At 34.2% G+C, this 13,068-nt stretch overlaps 2 protein-coding genes across 2 annotated transcripts in view; one reads left to right on the forward strand and one right to left on the reverse strand.

Annotated features, from left to right (window-relative positions):
• Cerkl (CERK like autophagy regulator) overlaps positions 1 to 7,894 on the forward strand; it is a 109,245-nt gene extending 101,351 nt beyond the window's left edge. Inside the window, 3 exon segments of the mRNA XM_071619009.1 lie at positions 1,678 to 1,774; positions 6,885 to 7,060; positions 7,813 to 7,894. Coding sequence (XP_071475110.1) covers positions 1,678 to 1,774; positions 6,885 to 7,060; positions 7,813 to 7,894 — 355 coding nt within the window.
• Itga4 (integrin subunit alpha 4) overlaps positions 7,176 to 13,068 on the reverse strand; it is an 83,796-nt gene continuing 77,903 nt past the window's right edge. The window contains exons 26-28 of the mRNA XM_027943944.3: positions 11,685 to 11,783; positions 11,195 to 11,314; positions 7,176 to 10,776 (exon numbers count right to left, since the gene is read on the reverse strand). Coding sequence (XP_027799745.1) covers positions 10,678 to 10,776; positions 11,195 to 11,314; positions 11,685 to 11,783 — 318 coding nt within the window. The 3' untranslated portion in view covers positions 7,176 to 10,677. The remainder of the gene's footprint in view (positions 10,777 to 11,194; positions 11,315 to 11,684; positions 11,784 to 13,068) is intronic.

Consider the following 13,068-nt stretch of genomic DNA (forward strand, 5'->3'; position numbering starts at 1 on the left):
AGCTTGTGTGATTTGGAAATGGAGCCTGGTTGTTTCCTTTCCACATCCTCAGAAATCCTAGATAGTTGTATGCTTCCCAAATGGCAGTTTCCTCTGCTAGACATGAAGATGTGGCTAGCTGGCCCAGAAGCTGCATCCCGCAGTCCTTGAGACAGTGTTTTTCTAACCCTGCTTGCTCAAGGACTTCCAAGGGAGGTAGCCCTGCTATTTGGGGAGCAATTGATTCATACCTCTTTCAAAGCAACTCCATCAATGTTCAGCTTTCCTGGGAATCCAATGCTGACTCTCCTATTTTAATCAGTATCGCTGAGCTTTTCAAAGAAGGATGACTAATTATGGATTTCTTCTGTGGCTTATAGGGAAAACATTCCAGTTTTTGTGAAGGCCCTTTAGACCGGGCCTCAGGTGACCAGAGATATCAGAGATATAGCTTCTGAATGATTCAGAATAATCAGAGATCCTACTTTCAGCTTTTCTTCCACTTGCAATAAAATATAATATACTGCAAAATAACCTCGGTGCAAATTGGTGTTAGGAACTAATTTTCTTCTACATATTCTAAGAGTAAATGCATTGATATATATGAGACATTTGGAACAGTGCCAGGCACACTGAGTATGTTTCCATTACTAGTAAATATCGAAAAGCAGACATAGGTAATACTTCTCATGTTTATTAAATGACACAATTAGAAAAACAAAGATGTACAATAACACTACCCTGAACATTTTTTTGCTGTTTCCGAAGGGGAGGAGGTGGCATGATAAGTAGAAGAGACACTGGACCCTGGCAATTAGGAGCTTTGGGGCTGGAGGTGATTTTGTTTTTCTCTGTGTCTTTGAGCACATCATTTACACTCTTGTGGTCTTTTTCTTCTACATAAAATGAGTAAACAGTAAGATAATCTCTAAGGTCCCTTACAGCTCTAACCTGAGCTCCCGTAAGATTTAAAGAGCTGTTTTTTATGTCATATTCTTGGGAGAACTTCATGTTTGCACTGAAATCAGGCTTGAAGTCGTTTGCATGGATTCTGCAAATTGCTTTCTTAAGCGAATGCATTTGTGCATGGCTGTTCTGGCACTAAATCACACCTCTGAATCTCCAGTCTATCATATTGGATGGAATGGTTAGGCAAGATTAAAATGCTCAGTTATTTAACTGAACATGTGTGGCACAGTTGTTCACTCCATTTCCTCCACCCAGGACCACTTTGATTTATTTCATTTCCTATGTCACTTAGACCTTCTGCCCATAAAATAAATATTTAAATCACACATTAGATTTTAGAAAATGTTGAGCTATGTATTATACCATTTGTACATGTTAACTATTTTATAATATATCTTTTAAATAATGACAGTGGATTTTAAATTGTGACTTCATAATGTGAATAGGATGCATGATGGTTTGTTTTTTAAAGAGCCCTGATGTAAGACCTTGCTGAGAAGGAAACAAATGGTTTAGTAAAACTAATTTGAAAAACTCCATCATTTAAACAATAACACAGTAAGATATGACTTTAAGAGTTTTAGGTAAATTTAATATGGTGATGATTAAGCTATCTTGCCCAATATTTCTAGTAAACAGTATATTTGTTATAAGAAAATGATATGGAGTAGCTTCTGAAGAAGTCTCTTAATAAACTTCTTAATGTCAAATGCAAATGTTTAATTTCAGAATAAACAATGGAAGTATGGCTCTTTTAATTGCACGAAACACTTCTCGACCACAATTTATAAGACACCTGAAAAGATATGCCAGTATAAAAAATCAGGTATGGTGCCTTCTTTTTGTTACTTATTTGCAAAGCTATTAATCATGGAGTAAAAGATGCTTCAAGAGTTGACACCAAGGCTTGCCTCATAAAAAGGCTTTATTTTCTTCTGAATACATTAATCTTTTTTCTTCAATCTGCATTTTATCCAGAGTTTGAAAAACATCCACCAGTGTTAATATAAACTGACTTTTATGAGATATGGGTTATACATTTTTTTCCAAATAGAAAATATTGTGTTATATTGAAAAGTGAAGCAAATTAAGAATATAATCACACACTCAGGCTGTTCTTCAGAGTGAAAAGTAATGAAATCTGAAGTTGTATCAGCAGTTTTGATTTTATGGTAGCAGGCTCTCCAAAGTTATGCACTTTGGATTTTTTTGACATTTATTTGCAGGTCTGCCTATGTTCACTGGTTAAAAAAGATTTCCAAATATGCTTCATAATACACCACTTTTATGCAGACATTATTTTATTCAGAACAAGAACACATAGAGATATATATTTCCACTTAAGTGATTTAACTTTGAAGAGACAGTAGTTATATTCTTTTGCCAGATTTTTGGACCCAGTCTGAGTCTTGAGGTACACAGGTGTGGTTGTAAAACTCTGTCTATAGCCTTGCATATTCTAAAGGTATAAAATAGTGTTAGATGTAGTGGAAAAACAACAAATGATGGGAATGATGTAGTGATTCAGCCAACGACCGGCTGCTGAATCTTGCTTCCAGACCAGAGCCATTACCACTTATTAGTGAGAACCTGAGAAGCTCGCATTCTTCCTTCATAATTTCAAACTTCCTTAGGAAGTCCTCAAGCAGTGAGTTTTCGTCTATCTATTTTTTTGATAAACATATTACCAACTGGATATTTTAGGAAATTCAGACATAATCACACTTTCCTTTAATATAAATCTCTAAGAAGACAAAGGAGACAAGTGGATATAAGACAAGTGATTGTAAGCCTAAGTAATATATGTGTGTCTAGGAGAAATTTGTGGATTTAATGATTTTTTTCAAAGGAATTTATGCATTTTCTTATTTTACTAATTTTTAAATTTTACTTATTTTTAATTTATTACATCATTTTATTTGTTTATTTTAATTGTTAAGTTATAAATTGACAAAGTATAGCTGTCTATATTTATGTGGTAAGAAGTGATGTTATGATTCATAATATAGTATGGAATGCAAAGGATTTAAGTTAAATATCTCAAAACAACAACAACAAAGATATGAGTAGTTGATAAGCACATGAAGATACTCAACATCAGTAGTCATTACTGAAATGCATATTAGTACCACAGGGTGATATGATTACACATGTCTCAGAATAACTGCAAAAGACTAAAGATTCATAGATTAGTGAGGATGTGGAACAGTTTGGACATGATACATTGGGTTTGGAAATGGGAAACACTTGGGCAGTTTCTTTAAAAGTTCAAAATTCTTTTACCATATGACTTGGCAATTTTACTCCCATTCATTCCTTCAAGAGAAATGAAAACATGTTCACACAAAGATTTTACTAAATTTTAAACATTAAAATCAACTTTATTTTTCTTACTCCAAAAGCAGAACATATTCCTTGTTTTTGTTTTTTGTCAGAAAACAGAAACAAGAAAACAAAATGAACAGCATTCAACATCCCTTGTTCCTAGCATCATTACCTTGGTATAGATTTTTTTCCTAATCTTTTACTATGAAATAAATACCTGAGAAGTGAGTATTGAGTTATTAATGAGAACCTGAGAAGCTCTATTTTAGGGGAGCATCTATTGCATAAATTGTGTATGGAAGATCTCTTATAGAATTCCCTAAGGAGCAAATTTCTGAGGCAATTTTTATAGACATATTTTTTTTTCTCCAGTGAAAATAACTGTCTTCTGATTTCAAAATCAAAGCTTACCTAAAAGAATAAGATATACAGAATATAATGAAAATAGTTCTATATCAGTAGGAAAATGTTTTTAAATTAGATTATGTTATGCAAGATATAATGTATTTTTCCATGTACTTAGCCAGTGATTTTTTTTTTGATGGAAGAAATTATGGCCTGTGTGTTTTATTAGATTTAACTGATTCACATTGATATTTCCAGAAATTAAAGTTTATGATATTGCTCTATAATTTTTTTGCAAACAAATTCCAAAATGTCTTATATAATGGTATACAGGAAAATTAAATAGAATGGTTCCCAAGGCAACTGCTCTCAATGTTAGTTTGATATATTTGTTAAAAGTTATCGATTCATATCAAACTAACATTGGGAGTGTGTGTGTGCATGTGTATTTGGTCTCTTTCTTTCATAGTGACATTTTCCCAAAAATGTAAATTATATAAGATTATAAAGACCAGATGAATGTGGGTTTATATAATCTGTTGTATAATTAATAGTAATGCTGGTCTTTAGGAAGGAAAAACATGGTTCTTCCATCTAAGGAGAGCAACATCTGGTTCCCTGAACTCCATTTACCAGGTTAAACAAGTGAATTTTACTATATAATCTGTTGTGGAACAGATTGAGAATCACTGTTGCTTTCCCCATCTTTATACAATATAGAGTAAAATAACCTAAGTCCTTTCAACTCCATCCTATTGCTGACCCCCTTATCAAAGTTCCCCCGTTTCTCATTATTTTTTTTTATCATTTGGGGTAAGTAATTTAACACCCTTAAGTGTTAGTGCTTCCTCAGGATATACTTGCAGCCCTCTTGACATCTCAGGATACCCTCTTCTGGGTGATTTCCTTGCCCCCTGCTATTTGAAGTGCTCATCTGTGCATCATGTCTCCCAAGGGTCCTGTCTTCTCTTTTGATCAGCAGAGCCACTATGCCTTCTGTGTGCTGCAATGATTATGGAATCCACAGCATCCTGAGTCCCCATGTCCACAGCCGACCTTATCACTTTCCTCTAGCCACTCCTTCCATATTCCCTGTGCAGGTCAGTGGCACCACCTGCCACCCACCCTGAAGTTACTCTGGACTCCTCTTTCACTCCTTCCTCACAATCTCCCATCAACTACTTCTGTTGGATCTCATCTAGAAATTTTTCCTTCATTTGAATTTAAACCTAATCCCTTCTTGCTCCTATTGGTCTCCTTGTTTTGTTTCTCTGGTCTGGTTTTCTGTATTTCCTTCGAGAGGGAGTTTTCTGAAACACAACTGATTTCTCTTCTGCTTCTCCTCGTCATCAGGCTGAGGTCTAATTTTCTCAGTATGGAATACATGGCCCTTTGTATTCTAGCCCCTGCCTGTGTGGCAACCTCCTTCCCATCCGCCACCAGATTCCCTGTGTCTTGGTCATTGTGTTAGTTTTCTAGGACTATCACAACACATAGAATAGGTGGTTTAAACAACAACAAAATTCTGTTTCACAGTTCTGGAGGCTAGAAACTCAAGGTGTCAGCAGGTTTAGTTTCCTGTGAGGCTGTGCTTTAGCTTGCACATGGCTACCTTCTCACTGTGTCCTCCTGTGGTCTTTCCTGGGGGTATGTGCATCTCTCTGTGCTTTTGTAAATATTATTTCCTCTCTCCAGAGCTCCTTCCCCTCTCCTCCAGGGTTAAATCTTCTGTGTTCTCAGCTCACATGGGAAGCTTTCCTCACATGCAGAGCCTCCTGGCCTCGTGTCTTGCTGAGCTCCAAGACCTCACTGTCATAGCACTTCTCTGTATAATTTTGATGCCTTCTCTTCTCCCCTTCACTTCAAAACATACCTCACACATCATACTGTTGGCTTCCTGAAGTCCCATTTAACAATGTCTGTGGCTTCATCATTAATGAATTTGAATGGATGACTGGTGCTTCATTCTGAGAGGTGTGATGATTTAAGATCATAGACTTACTGGCGGTGGATTCAGTTCTTGGCATTTCATAACTTACAGCTTGATCACTCCTGCCTTTCATCACGTGGTGTTGTGGTGTTCTTTAAGAACATCAGTCATGTAGGGTTAGGACAAACCCTAACGACTTCATCTTTAATTGAGGACACTACTTCCAAGTAAGGTGACATACACAGTTACTGGGACTAAGAACTTGATATTTGGGGGGTGGGTGTAATTTAGCCAATAACAGCCAGTTATTGATGACTCATTTAAATCACATAATCCTTAAAATAAGTGATTATGTAGAAATCTCTGCAAGTATGAGTCATGTAATTTCTGCCTGATGCAGAAGGTCTACTGTAGTTCTTACAGAGAACAAGCTCCTTGGAGCCTCTCACTCTACCTCTATCAGAATAGCTGATGCTTCCTTATTCTGCAATATGAACTGCACAATCTGTTAGATCTTGCTTTTGACATATATAACAATGTTGTGGAAGATATTACTTTTTATTGCCTTTTAAAACTCTGCTTCGTTGAGGTTTATATGTGGAATAAGGGGGGAAACTATGAAGATAATCTATTAGGGGTAAATTTCCTACCATTTGTCTGAAAACTAAAATGAGTATTTTGTAGTTCTCTTAAAATTATTTGACTCTTAATTATTTCAGAGAATACATATACTTTTTCCTTATAGCTTACTTAAGCAAAGAAGAAAAGTTGCAAGTTGAAGGTTACCTTGTAACATTCTCAAGTGATCAGTAATCAGTTTTCTTAAAACGGATGCCATTTTTAGAGTGGGAAGGAGGCAGGGTAACACCTGTGAAAATCAGATTGTGTTGGCTCTTTGAAGAAAATATATACTTCACATTTTATTTCATAATTCTAAGTATGAAGCTTCATCATTGGAGTTTGATTCACCCCAGCTGAATTCACAAGTTAATAAGTCAATGGATTATACAACTCTTTTGTATCAACAGGTATATATTAATGATCCAGTCTTTTATTGGAAGATATACAATATTATGTGCAATTTTTCATAGATAGGAACTATTTGTCATACAAGTTCTATACAATTGTCCTAATAATCAAACCAGCTTCAGGAAAAAGACTCCTTCAACCAAAACAAAAAACAAAACTGAGGATCCCTGGTGGTAGTTTCAAAGATGTAAAAATATTATCTTGCATCATTTTTACCTGTGAGAGGGGCCACAGTAGACCTTCTTGATTTGCAGTAGCAGTTAGAGATTAAGCCAATATCATGATTATTTGCATTTGTTTTATTTAGTTCAATTTTCCATTTGTTGAGACTTATACTGTTGGAGAAGTAAAAGTTCATCCAAGGAACACCACTAGTGGCTGTGGCCCAGAGGAGGATAAACCGCATGAAGCTACTTTAGAAAACAGTTTTCCTTGGAATGTAGATGGGGACTTAATGGAAGTTGCATCTGAGGTCCATGTCAAGTAAGCCTAACTATTTTACTGTTTTGTATGTCACCAGTAGACTCAACACTAGTACTGCAGGAAAGCATTATTTCAAAAAGTCAAACAAGGAAGGAAAAAATGACACATACACAACTTTCAATAGAAAAGTATAACTTCATATTTATTCAGCAACTCTTACATAGTATAGTGCAATGGCAATTTTTTGGTTGGGGTTCTATGTTGGCATTCCAAATTATTCTGCATAAACTCTACAGTTAATGTGTCTATAACTTTTATAGATTTTTAAAAAATGGTTCAAAATCTCAAGGCTTTGTGAAGTCATCTGAATGGTGTATACAGTCTTTAGTTTCAGCCATTTCTAATACCCTTGCACCTTGTTCAGGAGTTTGCTTTTATCAAGTCTTTACAAAATATTCAACATATTTTACAGAACACTTTTACATATTGGTACATGAGGAGAGCAATTGATACAAATAGATTTAGGAATATACAAGCTAATTCTTGGTTAAGTGTTACGTTTTAATGGGCAAACGTGTAGGAGCACCTACTAGATGTATTGTTGCTAGAGGGACAACAGACTGTTCCACAGAGGCAATATGGAGCATTAGTCTAGGTGGCTTTGAAATAGTTACCAGTGTTTTTTGAGGCACTCTAAGTTTGCATCTTTGCCATTAGTAATTTTTAGGTGGTATTACTATGTACCATAATCATTATGTATGTGTTTGAAATCAAAGGTTGATTAAATAATAAGTTATGTATATTCTTTACAGATTACATCCAAGACTTATCAGTCTTTATGGAGGAAGCCTGGAAGAAGTGAATGATTTCCAAGTAACATGTAATTGTTTATAAAAGAAATGTGCAAATTAGAATTTTAATATGAAGGAATTTGCTCATTCTTTAAACAGATATCTTAAGAAAATGTTTTAAAAGTAAAATTGCTATTTTTGATATTAAAAAGCTTCTAGGAGGTTTTTGAAAATCAAGATGAAAATATGAAATATCAAAAACAATTTAAATTCTGGTTTGTATAGGTGTTTATTGGAACTGAAACATTTCATATGTTTAACCTTTATGATATCAATATTTAATCAAGATAATTCATTTGGACTCTTTTATTTTACAAGATTTGAATCCATCATGTACTTCCCTGATTTTATGAATTAGACAACAAATTTAGAGAAGTTAAATTCCAAAATGACACATTTAGTTGTGTAACCAGAAACAGAACCATGTTTTTTGAAAATCTTTCTAATGCTTAGCCTGTCTGCCAAAAAAGAATAATCCCATCTTTGAGAAAATGTTGTTCAGTGGTGAGGTTTATAAATTCATCATATAGGTAAACTTAAAGTTGATAACATTTTATTTAGAATTATGTAAAAGCCTAATTGGTAGCTGTGTTACTCTTGTACCTGAGATGCATAGGTCCAGAAATCATAGCTCTTGATTTCCAATGTAATTTCTTTAGAGACCATTCTTGAGAAGACAGTTCTAAATTGGTGCTTGACTTTTTTCATGAGGGAGTGATCCTAGATATATTTCTAAAAGTTATTTGGCTTTTTAAAAATTAGTTTAATTAATTATATGTGATAGCAGAATGCATTTCATTTCATTGTACACAAATGGAGCACAACTTTTCATTTCTCTGGTTGTACATGATGTAGAATTGCACCATATGTGCAGTCATACATGTGCCTAGGATAATGTTCATCTCATTCCACCATCATTCCTGCCCCCATGCCTCCTGCCCTCCCTCCCCTTTGCCCAAAGTTCCTCCATTCTTCCACACCCCTTCTGCCCATTAAGAATCAGCATCCACTTATCAGAAAGAACATTTGGCCTTTGGTGTTTTGGGATTGGTTTACTTCACTGAGCTTGGTATTCTCCAACTCCATCCATTTACCTTCAAATGCCATGATTTTATTCTCTTTTAATGCTGAATAATATTCCATTATGTATATGTACCACAGTTTCTTTATACATTCGTCTGTTGAAGGACGTCTAGGTTGGTTCGTAGTTGAGCTGCTACAAACATTGATGTGGCTGTGTCACTATGGTATGCTAATTTTAAGTCCTTTGGGTATAGACTGAGGAGTGGGTTAGCTGGGTAGAATATTACTTGGCTTTTTATAATGATGATAAAAGCATAAAAATGTCTTTTTGACAAAAAGCGCTCTTAAAATATATACATTTTAGTTTTGCTTGTACACAGTTAAGGAGGCTTTGTGTTCAACTTTGCTCAAATAAATGCCTTGGCAAATCACAGTACATTTCTCATTCTCCAGCCACCAGTCTCAGGCTTGTGAATAAGTAACTTCCATGAATCAGAAAATCTGAGGAATGGGACAGCTGGCAGCAGAGCCCTTATGCAAAGCAGTATTCCCCACAGTAAAGACTGTTTTCTTATTTATCTACTTGATTGCTTCCTAGAACAGATGTTCAAAAGTTGGCCACAGGTTTCTTATACACATAAAGAGATCCAGATGAAATTATATTCCAAAGTCACCAGCATCTAGATCACAGGCATCAAAATAAATATTTAAAATTCAGAAAGCTATTTCATTTTAAAATATATCTGAATATCAACAAACTTTAAACATTATTAATGTTCACTGTATGGAAATATTCAGTGAACTATGAATTTTGTTTTTCCATTTCCCTGGAGAAGTGAATGCTGTTATAGACCTGATAAGAACATATTCAAAAAGAGTAATGAAATATTACAACCAGGCAAATGTTTGCTTAATTTGGGACAGTGACTATTTAATACAGTACCAAACAGATGAAATGTTAGCCCCCTAATCATTCCTGGAACAGCTTTTATAAATCACTATGGAGGCACAGTTTTCATATTTCTTATATCAGTGTATAGCAGCTAAAGTGCAACATTTACAATCTGTTTCGGAATATAAATTAGAATACTTGAATAGTTTTATAAACAAAAAAGTTTGAAGATTTAAAAAAAATTTACTCCTGGGTACTCTTGACAAGTGTATTATAGGAGGCTAGTGGATTTATACCTATAGCAAAGTTTATATTCTTTAAAAAATGTATATATACAGGGGGGAAAATCCGTAGCTGTATAATTCTCCACAAGTCAGTCCATTAAGCTGAAACCAGTGTATCATTTCAGAGTAAAACAGTTGCCATACAAAATGTGTTACAAATGCAGATCTTTAAAAATAAAACATGCTTTGAAGTAATGGTCTTCCTCTTTTATTCATTAAAAGATTCAGGGACACTGCTTTAAAATTATAAATTATTTTTAAAAATATGCTTCATATAAGTCTCAAAGATGTATTTTAAATGAACCAATGCCCATTCAGTGGATTTCCTTGGCCAAAGTGAGCACATATGAAGTTCAAGATGATTTAATTCAGATGTACTTAATATATCTGCAAGGGTTTAGTTTTTTTTTTTTTTTTTTTTTTTTTTAATAATTCAAAGGCTGTAGTGTTTTTCTACTCATTATATCTAAAGTTGACCTTTCAGCTATTAAGTATTGCCTTTGTAGTTATTCTCTTTCAGTGATCACTGCTTGAATTATTCCCTCCAATTAAGACAGAATTCAGGTCCAAAGCAAAGGAGTATATGGAAGAATCTGAGAAAAATTCATGTCTTCTTGTAATCTGTTTTTAATCACCATCATTGCTTTTACTGTTGACATAACTCCAACTATCTCTTCTGTTTTCTTCTTGTAGGATAGATTTGTATTGTCTTTTAAAGAAGCCAGCCTGAAAAAATTAAATAATTGTGAATAGTTATGAACATGCTATACTCAGTCAAACCAGTACTCTTAAACTGTGTCCCAGGTCACTCTACATGAGGGCTTTTACCAGATAAAAATCAGTAAAAATTCGTTGAAAATACTGGTTTACGGAAGCATTTTTGCTGTTAGTACAGGACTCCTCAGACCCTCCCCCAGTTGATATTCAACATAATATACAATGTTTTACAAGTCTTTATTTAAAAAAATGTTCAGAACTAGTATACTAGTTCTGTATCCAAACTATAATACTAGTTCTGTATCCAAACTATAATATTAGTTCTGAACATTTTTTTAAATAAAGAATATATACACTGTATAGTAAAAAAAAAAAAAACAACTTGGGAGATACTGGTTTTGGAAAAATAGCATTTTTAAAGACCTACCTTCCACATAACATATGAAATCAATAAAAGTACAATAAGACCAAGTAGCAAACTAGTTGAAATAATCACTATTGTGAAATGACGTTTGGGTATTTGATGATGTACTCCTTCTAGTAGAACCTATGTGAATTAAGCAAAATAAAGAAACACCAGTTAGGAACTTTGAAACTCCTTCCAACCACCTACAATAATTAAAACTAGCCACCCCATTCGTTTGTTCTCTTGCGGATTCCACACAACTCTAGATACACTAGCGGGAATAGTAAATGAAATGGGCTTTGTGACTCTTCCTCCAGTTCATCCTGTTCTAACTGCTACCTGATTCATTCCCTAAAGAGCTCTCAGTCATTTCCTCCTGACAGCAGTGTAAAATGCCACCTCTCAATGAAATGTTCCAGGTCCTCTATGACACATTGGTTTCCTGACTCAGGTATGCAAAAGGAATTATGAACACCCTAACTGCAGTGGACCAATTAAAAGAGTAACTTACATGTGCAACATTCTCATCCTTGTTTAGCTCAATAACTCTTGGATGTGGTTCTGTAAAGGCTGTTGCTCTTATTTCAAATTTGAGTGCTGACGTTGCATCCTGTTTTAAAAAAAGTAGTCATCATCACCTGTTTTATTTCATCAAGACATTAATTTCTCATGGTCTTTACTATCTAGTTATTTCCACAGTTTGTCTTCCCAAATTTAATTGTAATTAATTGCAGTGCTTCCCTTTAATTCTAAAGTTGTAATCATATGGCATCATTTCATTGAAATACTTTTGGTAAGTATGGTTGTGCTACAGATAACTTGATTGAGATAGTATTTGTTAGACTGTCAGCAGTTCATTATTAATGTAATTTTTCAGAGATTAAATTTTTAGCCACAAATAAGACTTGTTTCACCTTATAAACATTTCCTCAAACTAACATTTTTTTTTTTGGAAATTTTTTTTCTGAATGAAATATATTTGGACTACTGCTATAAAATTATATTAATCTTAATTTATATTAATTTCATTATAATTTTAATCTGTGGAGGAACTTTAGTATCTAAAGCAGGTACTATATAACCCAGATTTCATAGATTGGGGATCTCTGGATGAACCTTCTAGATTCAGAGGTATTTTCCTGTGTGCTGAGAATATTAAAGAGGTCTATGACCCTCAAAAGCTATAAACTGCTGTGTAAAAGTTACTTTACACTTTCAAACTGGAAATAAAATCATCTAGAACCAGTGATTTTTAATAAGGGAGGATTTTGTCCCTTAGGGGATAGCCAGCAATGTCTGGAGACATCTTCGACCATCAGGGTAGTGGTACTATGGGCATCTGTTACTGTATTGCAGCTGAGGATGCTGTTAAATACACTACAATACACAGGATAACCCCCCTATGGTTCAAAATGCCAATAGTGCCTACTATTGAGAAACCTAGACATGGTTAAAAGACTTGCTGATGGTCCTATGACGTTTTAGCAAAATTGAAACTAAAATGGATAGTTTTTTGATGTGTCTTCTTCTTGACCACTATGTGGTAATTTCAGAAATTCCAGTTAACACATAAGAGCTGTTATTACCTTTGGCTTACTATGTGCAATACTGTAAGTATGAACAAAAATCATCTCTTTTGGCCTGGGGATGTAGCTCAATAATAAAGCAACCCATGGTTCAATCCCAAGTATCATTTAAAAAAAATCTTTAAACAAAGATTTTTAAAAATTTTAAAAATATATTTAAAAAATCTCTAATCTGAGATTAGAGATGTTGAAAAGATGAGGAAACTGAAAAAACTAGTTTTACCTCTAAGTATTCTTCATGAAAATACACACTTCAACAGGAAGCAGTCCAAGATGTATGTAATTCAACTTTTCAAAATTCATTGTTTT

This window comes from Marmota flaviventris, chromosome 11 (assembly GCF_047511675.1).
Source record: "Marmota flaviventris isolate mMarFla1 chromosome 11, mMarFla1.hap1, whole genome shotgun sequence".
Lineage (NCBI taxonomy): Eukaryota > Metazoa > Chordata > Mammalia > Rodentia > Sciuridae > Marmota > Marmota flaviventris.